Source organism: Neltuma alba, unplaced genomic scaffold (assembly GCF_004799145.2).
Source record: "Neltuma alba isolate B1F8T4 unplaced genomic scaffold, ASM479914v2 tig00013242_pilon, whole genome shotgun sequence".
NCBI lineage: Eukaryota > Viridiplantae > Streptophyta > Magnoliopsida > Fabales > Fabaceae > Neltuma > Neltuma alba.
In genome coordinates this window covers 193710-208714 of record NW_021637538.1, presented here as the reverse complement: position 1 = coordinate 208714, position 15005 = coordinate 193710, and the positions used below count along the sequence as shown (strand labels likewise).

Here is a 15005-nt window from a genome sequence, read left to right as displayed (position 1 = left end):
TAAAAACTTGTAATTATATAAAAGGAGGGCCAGAAGGAGGACTAAGAACTGAGGGGAGCAGGGTACGGTCAGGTGGGTTGAGTTAAATTCACAAGTTTACTGAAACATCAACTGCACAATGCCTGTTAGCCACGCTTTTCTTGTGAGCATGAGCAGGTGAGGAATAACAATTATATTTATAACAACAAAATATTACCACTGGTACTTAATATAAGAGCTTGTTTAACTTTTATTTTGGTCCTAAATATAAGATCCCAATCCACTTTGTCTCTCATATTTATACATTTTTTTCCAAGATAATCCTTCTAACAATGGTTATTATAGTCAATACACTTAATTAGTAAAGATATTTTAGGAAAGACAACACATATTTATTACAAATAATTAACTTAACTCATTTCCTTAATCTCTTCAAATTAGTCAACTAGCTCCTATAATTAGGATCGGAAGTAGTAAGATAGAACAGTCAAGAGAATAATAGAATGTGAAAACGAAAAAGAAGTAAAAATCAGTGCTCTTGCATTTGAATTGATATTTAGAACTTGTTTGAAGTTATTTGGAATTTTGTGTGCTCTTCAAGACAAAACAAGAATTTTGTTTTTTCATTAATGATAGTTGTGCTAATACGGGAAACTATTATTTCACCATTTTAGATGTATTTTTCAAAATAATGATTCAAACAAATTTTTAAAATTTTTTAGAACTTATTCTAAAAATTATTTTACAGCCCTAAGCCTTTGCTAATTTTATAAAACAAGCCAGCACACGGATTTTTTTTGCCTGTAACGTCTTTTCATTGAAAGTTCTAGCTCGCCATGCTACAGCTTAAACTTTGACATTAAATAATATCTATGGACACAACTACATATAAAAAGTTGCAACACTAGAACCCCAATATATACAGAAGTGATGAAGCATAATTTATAAAAAAAAAAAAAAAAAACTGGCGACGGAGCATCGAAAAAATTGCTGCAGAATGGTACACAGCATACACACTCAAAGAATTCAAAAATTTCCCATTGATGAGCCCGGCTCCTGCATCACACTGCGATTTCAATCAAAACAAACTTTGAGCTCAAAATCTTTGGTTAATCTATTAGTCACCACCACCACCAAACATTCCCATCATCATGTCTTTCAGAAACTTCAAATATACAAGTAGGAAAATTCTTGCTAGGATAACACAACTATTCATGAAATCTGACAACATTAATGGAGAGCAAATGATCAGAGAAACGCTATTTTTTGGTGTGAATTCGCTACAAATCTTGGACGAGCAATGCAACTATTCATTGAGTCTTGAGAAAAAAACAAGATAAATTATTCATAAAACGTGAAAAATTCCATTCAATCTACAAGAAATTATATCGACTTCAAACAAATTAAAATAAAAACTAGCATTAAAAGAGAACACATCTGATGTGCAGGCAAAATCCCAGATCAAAATCACATTGTCGATGACTCTCTAAGAAGGAGTAGGACAATTTTATAGAAGATTTAATTTCGTTGATGAAAGTTCCTAAACTGACCATAATTGATGAATGATGTGTCAAACATTATTGGGGACTTCTATAGTTCTATCAGAATGTGTACGCTAGACTTTTTCCGGCAGAAATCTGCTTCATGGAATAACACTGGAAGTGTTATTCCTGCCTTGGACAACCTTCCTCCAGCAAGTGTAGTACTACTGTGTGAATTGACTTGTGTCAATGTACAAGTGAAACAAATGAAAGAATACGCAAGCGAAACTATTCGTTTCTACTGCACAATGCTAACAAACTTTCTAGCGATTGCATCCGAGAGGAAATGTTTCCCATAGCACTCGAACTTCCAGCAGTTTTAGGAATAATGAGAATCAAAATCTAAGCCTCATTCGGCATACCCTCGGGATGGGAGTACTACAGGTTATCTTTTAGCCACTTCAGAGCTCCATTTGCGACAGACCTGAAAATCCAAAAGTACTATCTAGTCAACTCGAAAGTATTCCCAATGAGGCGTGGAACATTAGCAATTCAATTTAAGAAAAAGTAAAATTTGAATCCTTCTGGAAATTTGTGCCAAACTAGCATATTATGTTGGCTAAATAGTCTTCTTTCTGTGACTTTCCTAAAAAGAGGAAGCCAATAATTCAGCATACTAGTAATGAAGTTGGACGTGAAGTTTCCAATTTATACACAAGCAAGCCATACCAAAAAAACAAAGAGATGACAAAACTATTTACCCAGCAAAATTCTTCAATTTATTCCATACGTCATCTTGGTCTTCTGACTGTTCAGTTTTTTCTTCAACTACTGTTGGACTTTCAGCACTTTGAGCTACAGAATCTTCAGCCCTTCCCTCTGCAGAAGGTAAATATCTAGGCTCACAATTCAAATATATGCAACATACTCATTGGTTTCCAAGGCTTCTCTATCGTAACTAGTGATTGCAGTGAAAGGACCAATTCAAATGATATCCATTTTTTTATACATACATATTCAGAAAGAAATCAAATGATAACAATTTCGTTCCTGTTGGACAAAAATACATTATACAAGTACCAAATAATAAACCACCTACTGGAAGAGTGAATGCTAGGACGGGGTTTTGAACGGCTGCTTGTTTTGCTGCCTCGTGAAGCAAGTTCTTCAAGCAACTCACGCTCCTTTAAACTGAAGATGCAGAGGTAATTCTGGATAACTTTCCAATATGGATTCACAAGATAGGAAATAGGAAAATACATACAAGCAAGCATGCCCATAAATACACATTTCGACAGAGATAAATGACATGTTTAATATTATCTATTACCTGATACGTTTTGGTATCATAACTTTAACTGTAAATAAGTGGTCACCACGTATTGATGGTTTGTTTAATTTTGGTGCACCTTTCCTCTCAAGGACAAGGACATCTCCAGGTTGGGTACCGGGGGGAATTTGTAGTTCAGAAATGCCTTCAACTGTATTTACCTGTAGAGTGGCTAAATATTCAATTAATTGATCGATGGCAGGAGGTAGTCCTTCAGCATACCCAAAGAAAACAGAAAATGCAAAGGAATCAAGTAGAAAGTAAATCTCCAATCCTACATTAAGTCATGCACAAAGACCTAGCAAGATCTCAGAAAACTGTGTCCACAAAAGGCTCAAGCCCCAGTCCCCCCCCCCCCAAAAAAAAGACATGTATTTGGTTTATCAATCAAAGGTCAGATTATATATAATTGCACAAATTGGGAGATTTTTGGGAACATCTGTTCTGGAGTCATGTGAAACTAGCGATACACGCAAACACATATCAGCAAGAGGATTTTGTTAATCAAACTATAAACCCTTGTTTAAATTAATACAATTAAGGTCAGATGATATGTAATTGCATAAATTCAGAGATTTTTTGGGAACATCTGTTCTGAAGTCATGCAACTAGTGACACACACAAAAACATATCAGCAAGAGGATTCTGTTAATCAAACTATGAACCCTTGTTTAAATTAATACGATTAAGGACCACCATATAATGGAAGAGTTAAATCAACTGAATCGTATGGCTCTGCCATGTCTTAGTTTCTGATAGAGCTACGGAATTTGCTAAAACCTATAGGAGGAAAGGAAGAAAAAGTTAGAAGGACGCAATACTGCTGGTTTGGAAGATTATTCCATGGTTCCTGGCCGCAAGGGATAAGAAGTGCTATGTGAGTAGGCTTTAGGTGCTACTAGGTATAGGGGTAGCGTCTGTCATAACTTTTATGGTCTTTGAATCTCCCCTTTAATACAGAGAGAGGGAAGTTCGGTGATTTTAAAATTGCAAGTGGTGAGGAGAGTTCTAGCCTCTCGAATGCTAGGTTGGAGGTGGAGGAAGATCAACTTTCTTCATCATTTTCCGTTTCTGTTTTAGTGTGTCTCCTCTTGCATCCTCTGTGTGACTTCTGTGAGTTTTCCTCTATAGTAACTCCCTTTCATTCCATTGGGGGGGGGGGGGATTATTTTGATATTTAATTAAATTCAGTGTTCAATATCTACTATTCTGCTGGGGCTCTATCAGTTTCCATCCCAAGGAGAGCAGGGCGGGGCAGTCACTCATTGGTCATTACATCCAAAGAGAGATATATTACTACAATTCCAGACGTGAAGACATGATATCTAGCCTTAGAAGAAAAACAAATGCATTAAAAAAGCATGCATACAGACGGAAAACCATTTACCTTGACAACAACCCCTAGTATGGCATCCAGATAATTGATTGTTATCGTTGAAGAGAGATTAATGCCATCTCTTTGAATTCCTGGAATCTCTTCTACTTCAAGATACACGAATAGATCTCCAGGGGGACCCCTGCAATGACAAGAAGGCCAGCAGCCGCTTCTATAACATTTTCTTAGGCAATAATATCATCTGAATTTACAAACACAAATTACTCAGGTAATTTACTGAGTAAAAACTTTGACGAAGAGAAAAACATTGTATTTCATTCCCATTCTACAGTTATAACTAAACTTGCAAAGCGTAACATTTAAAAAATGAGATCTACAATCTATCTAACCGGTTGCGCAAAGATTGTAATAATGAGGCTCAAAGATCATATGTAAATAAAGAAATATACCCTCGAGGTCCAGCATCACCCTCCCCAGCAACTCTCAGAATGCTGCCTGGGCTAACCCCTGGAGGAACTTTCACTTTAATATTTTTCTTAACCCGAATACGTCCTTCACTATTACATTTACGACAAAATTCAGATATGACTTCACCATCCCCTCCACAGTTTGGACATACTGAAACCTAATAGAGAGATAAAACAAACAATATTAATTTCAAGCAGAGAAAGGTGCACGGCTTCAACCACAAACAATGTGGACTAGAATATGAATCTCATGTAATAAATTGAGTAGATGAGGATGAAGCTATATATGCAGTTGAAAGATGCATTGAGAAAATAGGGAGAGAAATTCAGGAAGAAACCAAGCAAAATATAATATCGAAAGACTCAAGAGACTTCCATTGACCAGACAGAGACACTTGTACAGCATATGATATTGTTTCCCAGGATCCAACAAAGGGCCAACCATTACACCCCACATAATTATATGTTAGATCTTGACAGTAGAAGTAGAGCTCCAGTCTGGGAACCACATATGAAGAATTATTACTTCTTTTTTCCTCATTTTAGCACGGAAAGAAAATTAAGAATTTTGCATCCAGACCCATCTAGAAAACTCAAATTACCTGTGAGAACAAGCCAAAAGGTGTTTGTTCAGTCCTCATCACCTGACCCCTCCCACCACAAGTCGAACATATTCTCATCTTGGAGCCAATCTTTGCTCCAGTACCATTACAAGCTTCACATTTTTCCAAATGTGAAAGCTCAAATTCCTTTTCAGCTCCAAAAATTGCCTCAGAAAATTCCAACAGAATATCGTAACTGTTGACATTAAATAGGAAGTCAATTCAAAATTCCAGACTCTCTTAGTAGTAGCATTAAGCAAGTCACACAAGGGAAAAAAAAAGAAAAAAGAAAAAAGAAACTGGCATATAAGCTTCTTATAGATTAGGGGACCTTAAAAAACAATTAACATTTACCAATTCCATTTTTAGCAAATGAAAATGATTACTTAAAGACCATGAGTCTCACATTATAATTTTCTCAGATTCCACACCCCCAAAAAAAAAAAAAAAACTCCTCCCCAACCCACACAATGACACATTAAGGATAGGAGAGGCATTGATATATATTAAGCATGACAATCAGCTTTATTTTTCACATGCAATCAGAATACCCTATATGCAATGTGTAAAGAAAGACATAAATTAGCAATATATAAATTGATAGTGGGGCCAAAAGGCCCAGAAAGAGGCAACCATAAAGAGGTTCAGATTGAAGAAGAAATGAGCAATAAATAAAAAGTGTCTCATGAGATGTTTCAAGCAACAACTGATAATTTTTAGGAAAAATTACACGAAGGTCTCAAGAAGGAAAGTTAAATGCAAAAAGGTCTCTTGAATTTGATTTAATATTCACAAGTTTGACTTGTAAATGACGCAACTCAACTTGTACATACGAAAGTTTGACTTGAAAACACTAATCCGTAAATTTGACTTGTAACTGATGCAACTCAATTTGCAAATATGAAAGTTTGATTTGTGAATATTAAATCCCTAGAAACCTATTAGTATTGAATAAAATTCGTGGAACACATTTGTATTTAGTTTTCTTACCTATGACCTATGGGTAGGTTTTCCCATTTTTTTAACTTGACAGAACTTTGATATAAATATAATCATCCCACTCACTGCATGACTTACCGAATGTCTTGACCCTTAGTAACAGTACTGCGGCGGCGTGTTCCAAAGCCAGTTGGATCCATGCCAGCAAAGCCACCCATACTTGGCCCGAAAAATGTCTCGAACAAATCAAATGGATTAGTCTGCAAGAACAGAGTCAATTCATTATAAATTTCACAATAGAAGAGAATCTAGGGGGAAAGGGTCATTTGGGCGTGTATTTCAATATTGGCCCACAAAAGAAGACAACATGCACACAAGAATGTCAATGGGAAATTCTTCAGAAAAGAAAAAAGTTCTATCATCGTTGTTACCACCAGCTAATCATTAAATATTAAATAGTAAAAACCCAAAAAATGGAAAAAAGAAAAAGGAAAGTTATGTGAATACCGTATAAGCATTTGCTCCTCCTACCGTACTCTTAACTCCAGCCTCTCCATATTGATCATACAATGCCCTCTTCTTATCATCTGATAGCACCTGACAGTGTTGTACTTCAGAATTGAAAGGACAATAAAACTCAAACATGTTTGGGTGTTTGGCGGGTTGGCTAAAATCCAAAGGCATAATCAAGGCACACATTCATGGCTTTGTTCTGGTACAATGCAGCCATTTTTCAAGTCAACACCTACTCTACAACTACAGAACTTGAAAAATCCAACAAGAAATGTGTGAAATCAGACTCCAGCCACCAAGGCTTTGATGGCAATGTCTTTTTGTTCCAGGCTTTATAACATGTACTTCAAAATGATTGACATGCCAAACAGAGTAGCAAAAGACAAGGACAAATTTATGAATATAATTTATAGGCAATTTCAAATCATGGAGATTAATGTAAACTGTGTAATATTAATGTTCGATAAGAACAAGGGGTTTTCTTTTTACCCCTTTCTATTGGCTGAAGATCAGAAAAAGAAAAATTTTGCATGCCTTTTTTTGGGGGGGGGGGGTTTCAGACGCAAAGTTACCTCTTTTCACTTAACTAGCAGAATCATTTACGTCTAAGTAAATCAGATTTGAGAACCAAAAGAGTGTTACATGTATCTAACTCAATTTCATGTACTATAAATCACTGAATCATCCTGAGCATCAGCTTCCTAACCCTTGAACCCAGGGGCATTTTAAGTGCAGTTTCTGAACAGCACATTAGAATAATTAACACCTCCTTCTGCCATGTGATGATTAAGTACATCACAAGACCCACCAAAGATAAAACACCATCACCGCGACTACTTTTCTTATCAAATACTCAATTGCTTCAAAAAGTGTTGTTTAATGCATACTATCTTAGCAAAGAACTACACAGGTACTCCAGTGCATTACAAGGAATTTAAATAAGCATCACTTTCGATGGCTTGTGAACCGCATGATGATACTGGTGCTTAAAAATTGAAAGAGGCAATAAATAACTCAAACAATCAACACGGTACTGTCCATGCATACCTCATATGCAGCACTGATTTCCTTGAACTTGTCAATAGCTCCAGGTTCCTTGTTCACGTCAGGATGGTACTAAGAAGAGCACAAGAATTTCAAAATTAGTCCAAGAAGAATTAAGTTTAGGCTCGCAACTCTAGTTCTAACAACTAACGACGAAATTAAACAATTTCCATTTGTATATGCAAATCATTAAGAAGATCAAGCCAAATAAATAATCCGAATTTCCTCACTAAAAATTGTATACCTGACGAGCTAACTTTCGATAAGCCACCTTAATCTCCTTGTTGGTCGCGGATTTGGAGACTCCAAGAGTAGCATAATAGTCGCCAGAAGCAGCAATCGCCGTTCGAAAGCTCCTCGAGGAGGACCTACTATTTAATGTCGAGGAAGAAAAATGGGAAGGTGAATGGATAGAGATGAAGTTCTTATGGGTCCGAAGGTGGACACCACCACATAAAAAGGAGGAGGAGGAGGAAGACGACGACGACGACGAAGGAGCGGAGGGGAGATGCAAATAAGGTCGAAAAGAGAAAGAAACAATGGCCATTGATTTGAAAGAAGCAAAAATGTTGTGATGATTCTGTATTCTAGACAACAGGAAGAAGAGGAAGAAGCACTTGAATTTGTTCATCCTTTTACCGCATAGGGCACAGGGAAAGGATGTGAACCCGGGGGGGGGGGGGGAGGCTTTGTAGCAGCAGTTTCTTGACTGAGTTTGGGGTAGAAACCAGAAAGTGGAGGTGAAGTGGGACCCCGAAGAAAAGGTGTGGAGCTGAGGAAGACGATGCTGGGCTACGGAACTGAACACGCAGTACAATTTCGCAGCAAAGTATTGTGACCCGAGGAGAAGGGGAGATAAATCTGCTGAAAGTTAAAATTAGATTGGAAAAAAAAAAAAAATCAATCCTCAGCGGAGAATTGGAGAGAAGAGGAGATATTAAAAGCACTGTATTTCCCATCTGCTGGTGTATGCCCCTATTTATGAATAGGCACGCCTGTACAACTTATAATTGAATTTACAGACATAATAATGGAAAATAATTGAAGGATTACAGAGATAATATAAAATATTAGAGATAATAAGAGAGATATGAATATTCACACAGATATTATTAGGTAAGTAACAAATCCAAATTACTCATTAATCAATAAAGGAAAAAATCATCGGCAATTATGTTATTAGCTCACCTTATTTCATTTTAAATATCTTTCTAAAAAAAATATTTTAATTATATTTTTATTCACATTAATTATAAAAGTCTAAAACACCATGAATTATCAAAATAATTTAACAACTTTCAGTAACTCAAAACAAAATATAAGAGGGAACCCCCTAGGGTTTACGTGACTTGTTGCAGAGTGATTAACTGGGCACTGGCTGCCAAAACATAAAAATAGAAATAATAACAACAACATGCTATTTTTGTGGAGAAAATCCAATGAAAAAATCTCTATTTCGAAATTTTAAATCTCATATGACTTTATCCTTTAAAAGATTTCATATGGAGAAAATACTAGTACTTGAATTTAAATCCTCCTTGCCAATAAAATTTCCAAACTGGGATTTTTTCTCTTTTTACTGATTTTTCCCAAATTTTTTTAAAACCTATGTTCTAAAATTTAAATTGAAAACCCTCCCCGTCCCAATGATGATGAAAGGCTGAAATGCAAAAGGTGGATGTAGGATAATCCTCTTAAAAGAAAATATGGTTTTTATGGGTAAGAGCCTGTTTGGTTTGAGGGGAGGGAGGGGAAGGTGGGGTAGGGAAAGGGAGGTTTCATCCTCCCATTGTTTGATTTGATCAAAAAGGAAGAGAGGGATAAATATTTAATGATCTCTTGTTTGGTTCAAGAAGGGGAAGAGAGGGATAGTAATAATCAATTTACCATTTTACATTTACATATTAGTTTATATTTTTTATTGATATATTATATAAAGTAATTTACATCTTAATTTAAATCATATAATTTAATAAAAATTCCGTCTTATCATGTTAATGTGCGCATTAAAAAATTGGTATAATATTTTTTAATTCTAATTAACATAATAATATATTTGAAATAATCAAATTAACAAATTTTATATGCTCTAAAAAAATGAAATTTTATTCTCTTTAGGTTATGCCTTTTTGAGCTTTAAAATATATTTAATAAATAATATATTTATAAAAAAAATTTTATATTATTATAATTTTATATTTAATAATTTTTTTTTTTATAATAATTTATATTAATTTTTATTATAATATATTTTTTTTAATTAATTTATTTTTTTACTTAAGATAATATTTTTTATTTAAAATAAATATTATAACATATTTTATGGGTGATTGTGAAATATCGAAAAAATCGTAACGATATAATGATCCAAAATTTAACTCCCCTCCAAATACCCCCCAATTTGAAGGGAGCTAAAATGGAGAGAGGGAAGGGAGGGAACATTTTGGCTTTCCTCCCCTCCAAAATTTTTAACCAAATGAAAAGAAGAGCTCATTTTTCCTCTCCTCCCCTCCGACCAAACACACCCTAAGCGTTTTTCAATATTTCACGATACGGAGGTCAAACAAAGCCGCGACTTTCCAAGTGTTAAGAAGCGGGGACATCTTGAGACTGGCTGGTGTTAATAAGTAAAGAAACCAAAGACGATGGAAGGCTTATTTCATTCTTTCAAAAGCCAATGTGGCAAAACATTAGAAGACAATGAAACTAGTCATTTGAGCTTCTCGTTCGGTATAGCCTCAAAAAAGTGGAACGGAGTCATTTAGCATGTGAACCAATAGCTCTCTGTATGAAAAGATGGCTCAGGGCCAAGTAGGAGGATCATAGAAGAGCACCCCAAGAGGCATTTATTGAACTCAAAAAACAGCCCTTTATAGATTCAGGTAGCAGCAAAACTAAAACGGCCAATTATATTAATTTGAACTGCCCAGACATGGAAGTCTCTAAGCAGTTTAAAGAAGCGAGCTTCAAGAAAACCTGTATAGCTAGACGTTAGAAATTCAATCCAATACCATATTACTAATTGTCGTGGGAGAATACAATACATATAAAGGAGACATTGTAAGGGAGGAAAAAAGGAACAAAGCAGAAATCACTAGACGTAATTGAATTAATAGACAAATCTTACTTATAATGACAGATTCTACCCCCAGAATGAGAGGATAGAATCACCCCCTGAACTAGGAACAGCATTAAATCAACCATGCCTTGACCTACAGGAGCTAACCACACTATGGGAACACTAGATATAATTAACACTATGCAGCTATTTTTGCAGCCCTATTATGATAATAGCCTACTTATTGATTTGGTTAGAAGACATCAGGATGGAAACGCCCTGGAAAGGAGTTGCACTGCTGAGCCTGCTTCAGATGCATTGCCAAAGCATAGTTATTCACCTGTCGACAAAACCATAGGCACCACATTCATCAGCATACAAGAAATGTAAATTTGTTTCTTATAATCAACACACGCCAATTGATTTCTTTGAGATTAACTATGAATCAAATTTTGTTAAGTTAATACTTTATGGTACAACAGATACACTACTGTGTATCAAGGAAAAAAAAACAATAGATACACCACTAATCAGATGTATAATACCAGAAAGGAAGAGGGGAGAAGTCTTGTCAATGGAAACTTTGCACATGGTCATTGGTAAGGTCTGTAATTGATCTGTTCCCAAATACTATCATTTTTATCTCGGACGCTAAGTTTGTGTCGATATGCATTGCAGAACAGAGCATCACAAATATTTGTAACAAGCCACGCCACCCAAAAATTAACAAAATCTTATTTCTTAGAAATTTAAGCATTATAGAAGCCAATTATTATTCATTTCATTTAATAAATATAGTAGTAAATTCCATTTGGCATCATAAACACTGGCATGGTGTGAGATGATAGTGCATTCCAATCGGCAATGCAAACAATGGAATAGCCCCAAATCCCACATCGAAGGGATACAGAACAGCTAGCCTCTTTCCTAAGACACATTTTCAGCTACCAAATTCCCAGCAACATTGCGCTAAGAGTTTATTGTGAATCTTCCATATAATCTGTGTTCACTTCATGCCCTTCCTTTCTATTCCATCTTCAAGGGAAATGAGGTTTTACAATGTTTGCAGATGATAGCTGAATCTATAAACATGTTTTTAACCGAAGAGTATTAGAATTATTTCATGTTTCAAGTTTCCCTGATGAACAGTTCAACCGGGAGAATTAAAACGGAAATAAAGCTCATTCTGACCTCGAGATTTCTCAACTGTTCCTGGTACTGAGACGTCAACTGCTTCAAATGCTGCAACTCTTGACTCTTATTTTCATACTCAATCTGACGTTCGTGCTGGATTTTAAAAGCACTCTTTAAAATAGTATTCTCCCTACTCAGCCCTTCAACTTGCTCTTTCAACATCATATTTTCCTGACACAAAAGGGCACTTGTCATACAATCCTCAAAGAGAAAAGAGAAATAGAAAATCAAGACTAGGTGGTAATTAATCCTAGAGCATTATTTAATATGTAAATAGATGTGTTGGATAGCAATATAACTATGGAACGGACAATGAGACTTGAGATCTAAGGCCAACCCCCCAAGGGGGTTATGAGACCAGCTTAACCCTGACAATGGCAGACAATCAAAACCAATCATGGCAAATCAAGATGAAAGATGCATGCCTAAGAGCAAGACCACACTCTTGCCAATAATAAAAAATCCTTCAACACCCATTATCACTCCACTGCTTATTTCAATAACCTGTATCCCGTAGCACACACAATTATGCTGCCCTCTAAGTTAGCATGCCTTTTGACTCAAGTAACTGGCTGATAGCATTCCCAGTTATGACCTCAACAAGCTATTTTTAACTTGAATGGATTCCCAAGAACTCACTCTCATGGCGAGTACAGCCATCAGCCATAGAGGTGCGTTAATTAATACTGGCATCAACATATACCTTTTGAATATCGTGTATTGCCTCAGCACTTGCATGCCCACTGATTGATCTCTCTAAAACCTCCAATATTCTAGAAGCACGGATTCTAGCATCATCAACACTAACAGCACTCATCATTTCCCTCACAAACAAGTCAACCCATTCTGCTCCATCTGCAGGCAGGTCATTTGAAGCTGACTGGTTCTTGGAAGCAGAAGCATGCCCATCATCTCTCAAAGTACCTGGAAATTTTCCGAAAGACTTCAGTTTCTCACTTACAAAAGCTCCAAAAACACACAAATAAACTACTCATTGTTCAGTGTTTTCACCTGCATAATTCACCATACTGGTTTCAGAACATTAAATATATGTTCCCCAAAAAAAGCCACATGAAGCCACATCACCAGTTCATCCTATGCAAAAATATAAATGTACCGCTGATACAAGTCAAGGCTGCATGCACAGATGCTAATATCATCCATACATTCAACCGCCAAAAAGTCTACAAGCGGAGGCCAGAATATTGGCAAGTCTCAAGAAAAAGATCGTTCAGACTAATTGAGCACTGTCTACTCATGCTTCAAGCAGCTAAGAAAGTTTAACATGCTTAAATACTAAATAGCAGACACTGCTCTTGAAAATTAAAATCCAACTTAAGTAAATGCCAAATGCTCCTTAAGCATGCTAATGAAAAAATCCATCGCAGCTACGGGAATACCTGTGACCACAATAGCATCGGATTGCTCAGCAGCACCAGAATTTCCGTCAGCGGATCCCAAGCAACGCTCGTGCAAGCTTTTGATAGCAACATCTAGATCATTTCCACATTCTTGGAGAGCTATCTCAAGAAGCTGAAAGGTTATATACCAACTGATAAGAAATTTGAGCAAAGAAAGTTGTGACAGATATAGAATATTCAATACATTTGCTGATATGAAACAATACAAACATCTAGTGAATCAACTGTAAATAGACAAAATAAGGGGAAAAGAACCCCATCTCTCAATCAACGATAAGCAAAGATGCAAATTCACAACAGTGTAGCACGATTGGTATTATTACTATCATTATCATCATCGTCATTGTTGTTGTTATTGGCCTAAGAATGGCGAAGATGTATAGAAAAACCCGACAGTTAATTAAAATCGAAGAATTAAGTAATTTAAAATGAAAAATTAATATATCTGCTTCACTAATGTTTTCTGCTGATTCCCCAGAAACAAACAAATTGCGAGAAATTAAACCAATCAGTCAAACCCAGAAGCCAAGGAAAAACACCTGAACTTCCATTTGAGGGAATACCGCCTGAAGCTGATCGACGAGGCCCGCAGCGGAGAAACGAATGGGAGAAGATGAGCAACGAAGCCTCTTAGATACCGGAGGAGACGGAGGAATATCTTCAAAGAAAGATCTCTTGCTCCCACACACTGCGGCAGACATCGTTCCAATACCAAATTGTTCTATCTATCTTCTTCCAGTTCCTCCACCGACCCTGATCCCCAAATTACAATTGAAAATCCGATAATCCAAAAGAGGGAACAAGGGTCAGGGGACCATAAGAAGATCCAACCTCTGAGGGTTTTGTTGGGGTTCCTCTCTGATTTTCAGTATTGCCTTGGGTCTATTCGCGGGATTTGCAGGGAAAGGCACCAGCCTTGGGTGATAATGGGATTGCGTGATTTATAGGGACCGTAGGGGCTTTTGAGGATCGGTGCAAGGAAGGTAGAAGAAACGGCGCGCAGAGGGAAGGGATATTTGCACGTGCTTTTCCGGCGCGTTGGTCCCAAGTCAAAAGGCCCATCCCTGCAAAAACTGTTGCCGGAGAAAAAAAAAAATGACGGAAAGATAATACCGGACTTTTTATGACAAAATAAAACAAAATTTCTGGAGTCTGGACCCCAGAGAGCACTACAAGCGCCCGCTTTCCAATTTTTTTCCTTTTGCCAAATCCAATTTCGTTCTTTTTTTTTGGGAAAAATTAATGGTTTCTAAAGATTTAGTGTAACTTAATTTTTTTTTATACGCAATCATCTTTTCTTATGTGTTATTTTTTTATGTAACCAAACTTCTTACGTGTCCAATCAATTTTTTTATATGCAAATTAGTTCGTTATATCAAGCAATGTATTGTGCAAAACATCTTCTTTTGTGCTACTTTTTTTTTTTGGCAAAGTATAGGCACTATTGCCTACTAAATAAGGACACTTCTCTCAAGATTCAAATTTTGATATGTCATATTGTAAAGGACTAATTTTTTTTTGTTAGACCCAATACTATTGGTTTTTCCTTTGTATAATTTAATTTTTCTTGTATGTAACATATCTTTCTTTGTGCAATCCATCATCTTAATGACCCTTTGCGAGCCTTTTTTTGTGTTTTTC

General features: G+C 36.1%; 2 protein-coding genes across 2 annotated transcripts; both read right to left on the bottom strand.

The window, feature by feature from the left end:
* Positions 1-1422: 1422 nt before the first annotated feature.
* Positions 1423-8253, bottom strand: LOC114735632 (chaperone protein DnaJ). The gene is made up of 11 exons (XM_028923330.1): positions 7936-8253; positions 7695-7763; positions 6642-6731; positions 6273-6394; positions 5196-5391; positions 4576-4751; positions 4178-4307; positions 2791-2951; positions 2560-2651; positions 2222-2339; positions 1423-1944 (listed from the first exon to the last, which is right to left on the bottom strand). The coding sequence occupies exons 1-11, from the start codon at positions 8236-8238 to the stop codon at positions 1899-1901; spliced, it is 1503 nt and encodes a 500-aa protein (XP_028779163.1). The 5' UTR covers positions 8239-8253; the 3' UTR covers positions 1423-1898.
* A 2419-nt stretch (positions 8254-10672) lies between these two features.
* Positions 10673-14265, bottom strand: LOC114735636 (uncharacterized). Its single transcript, XM_028923334.1, has 5 exons — positions 13904-14265; positions 13344-13476; positions 12647-12867; positions 11941-12114; positions 10673-11089 (listed from the first exon to the last, which is right to left on the bottom strand). Exons 1-5 carry the CDS (start codon positions 14063-14065, stop codon positions 11003-11005), a joined length of 777 nt encoding a protein of 258 aa, XP_028779167.1. The 5' UTR covers positions 14066-14265; the 3' UTR covers positions 10673-11002.
* Positions 14266-15005: the final 740 nt, after the last annotated feature.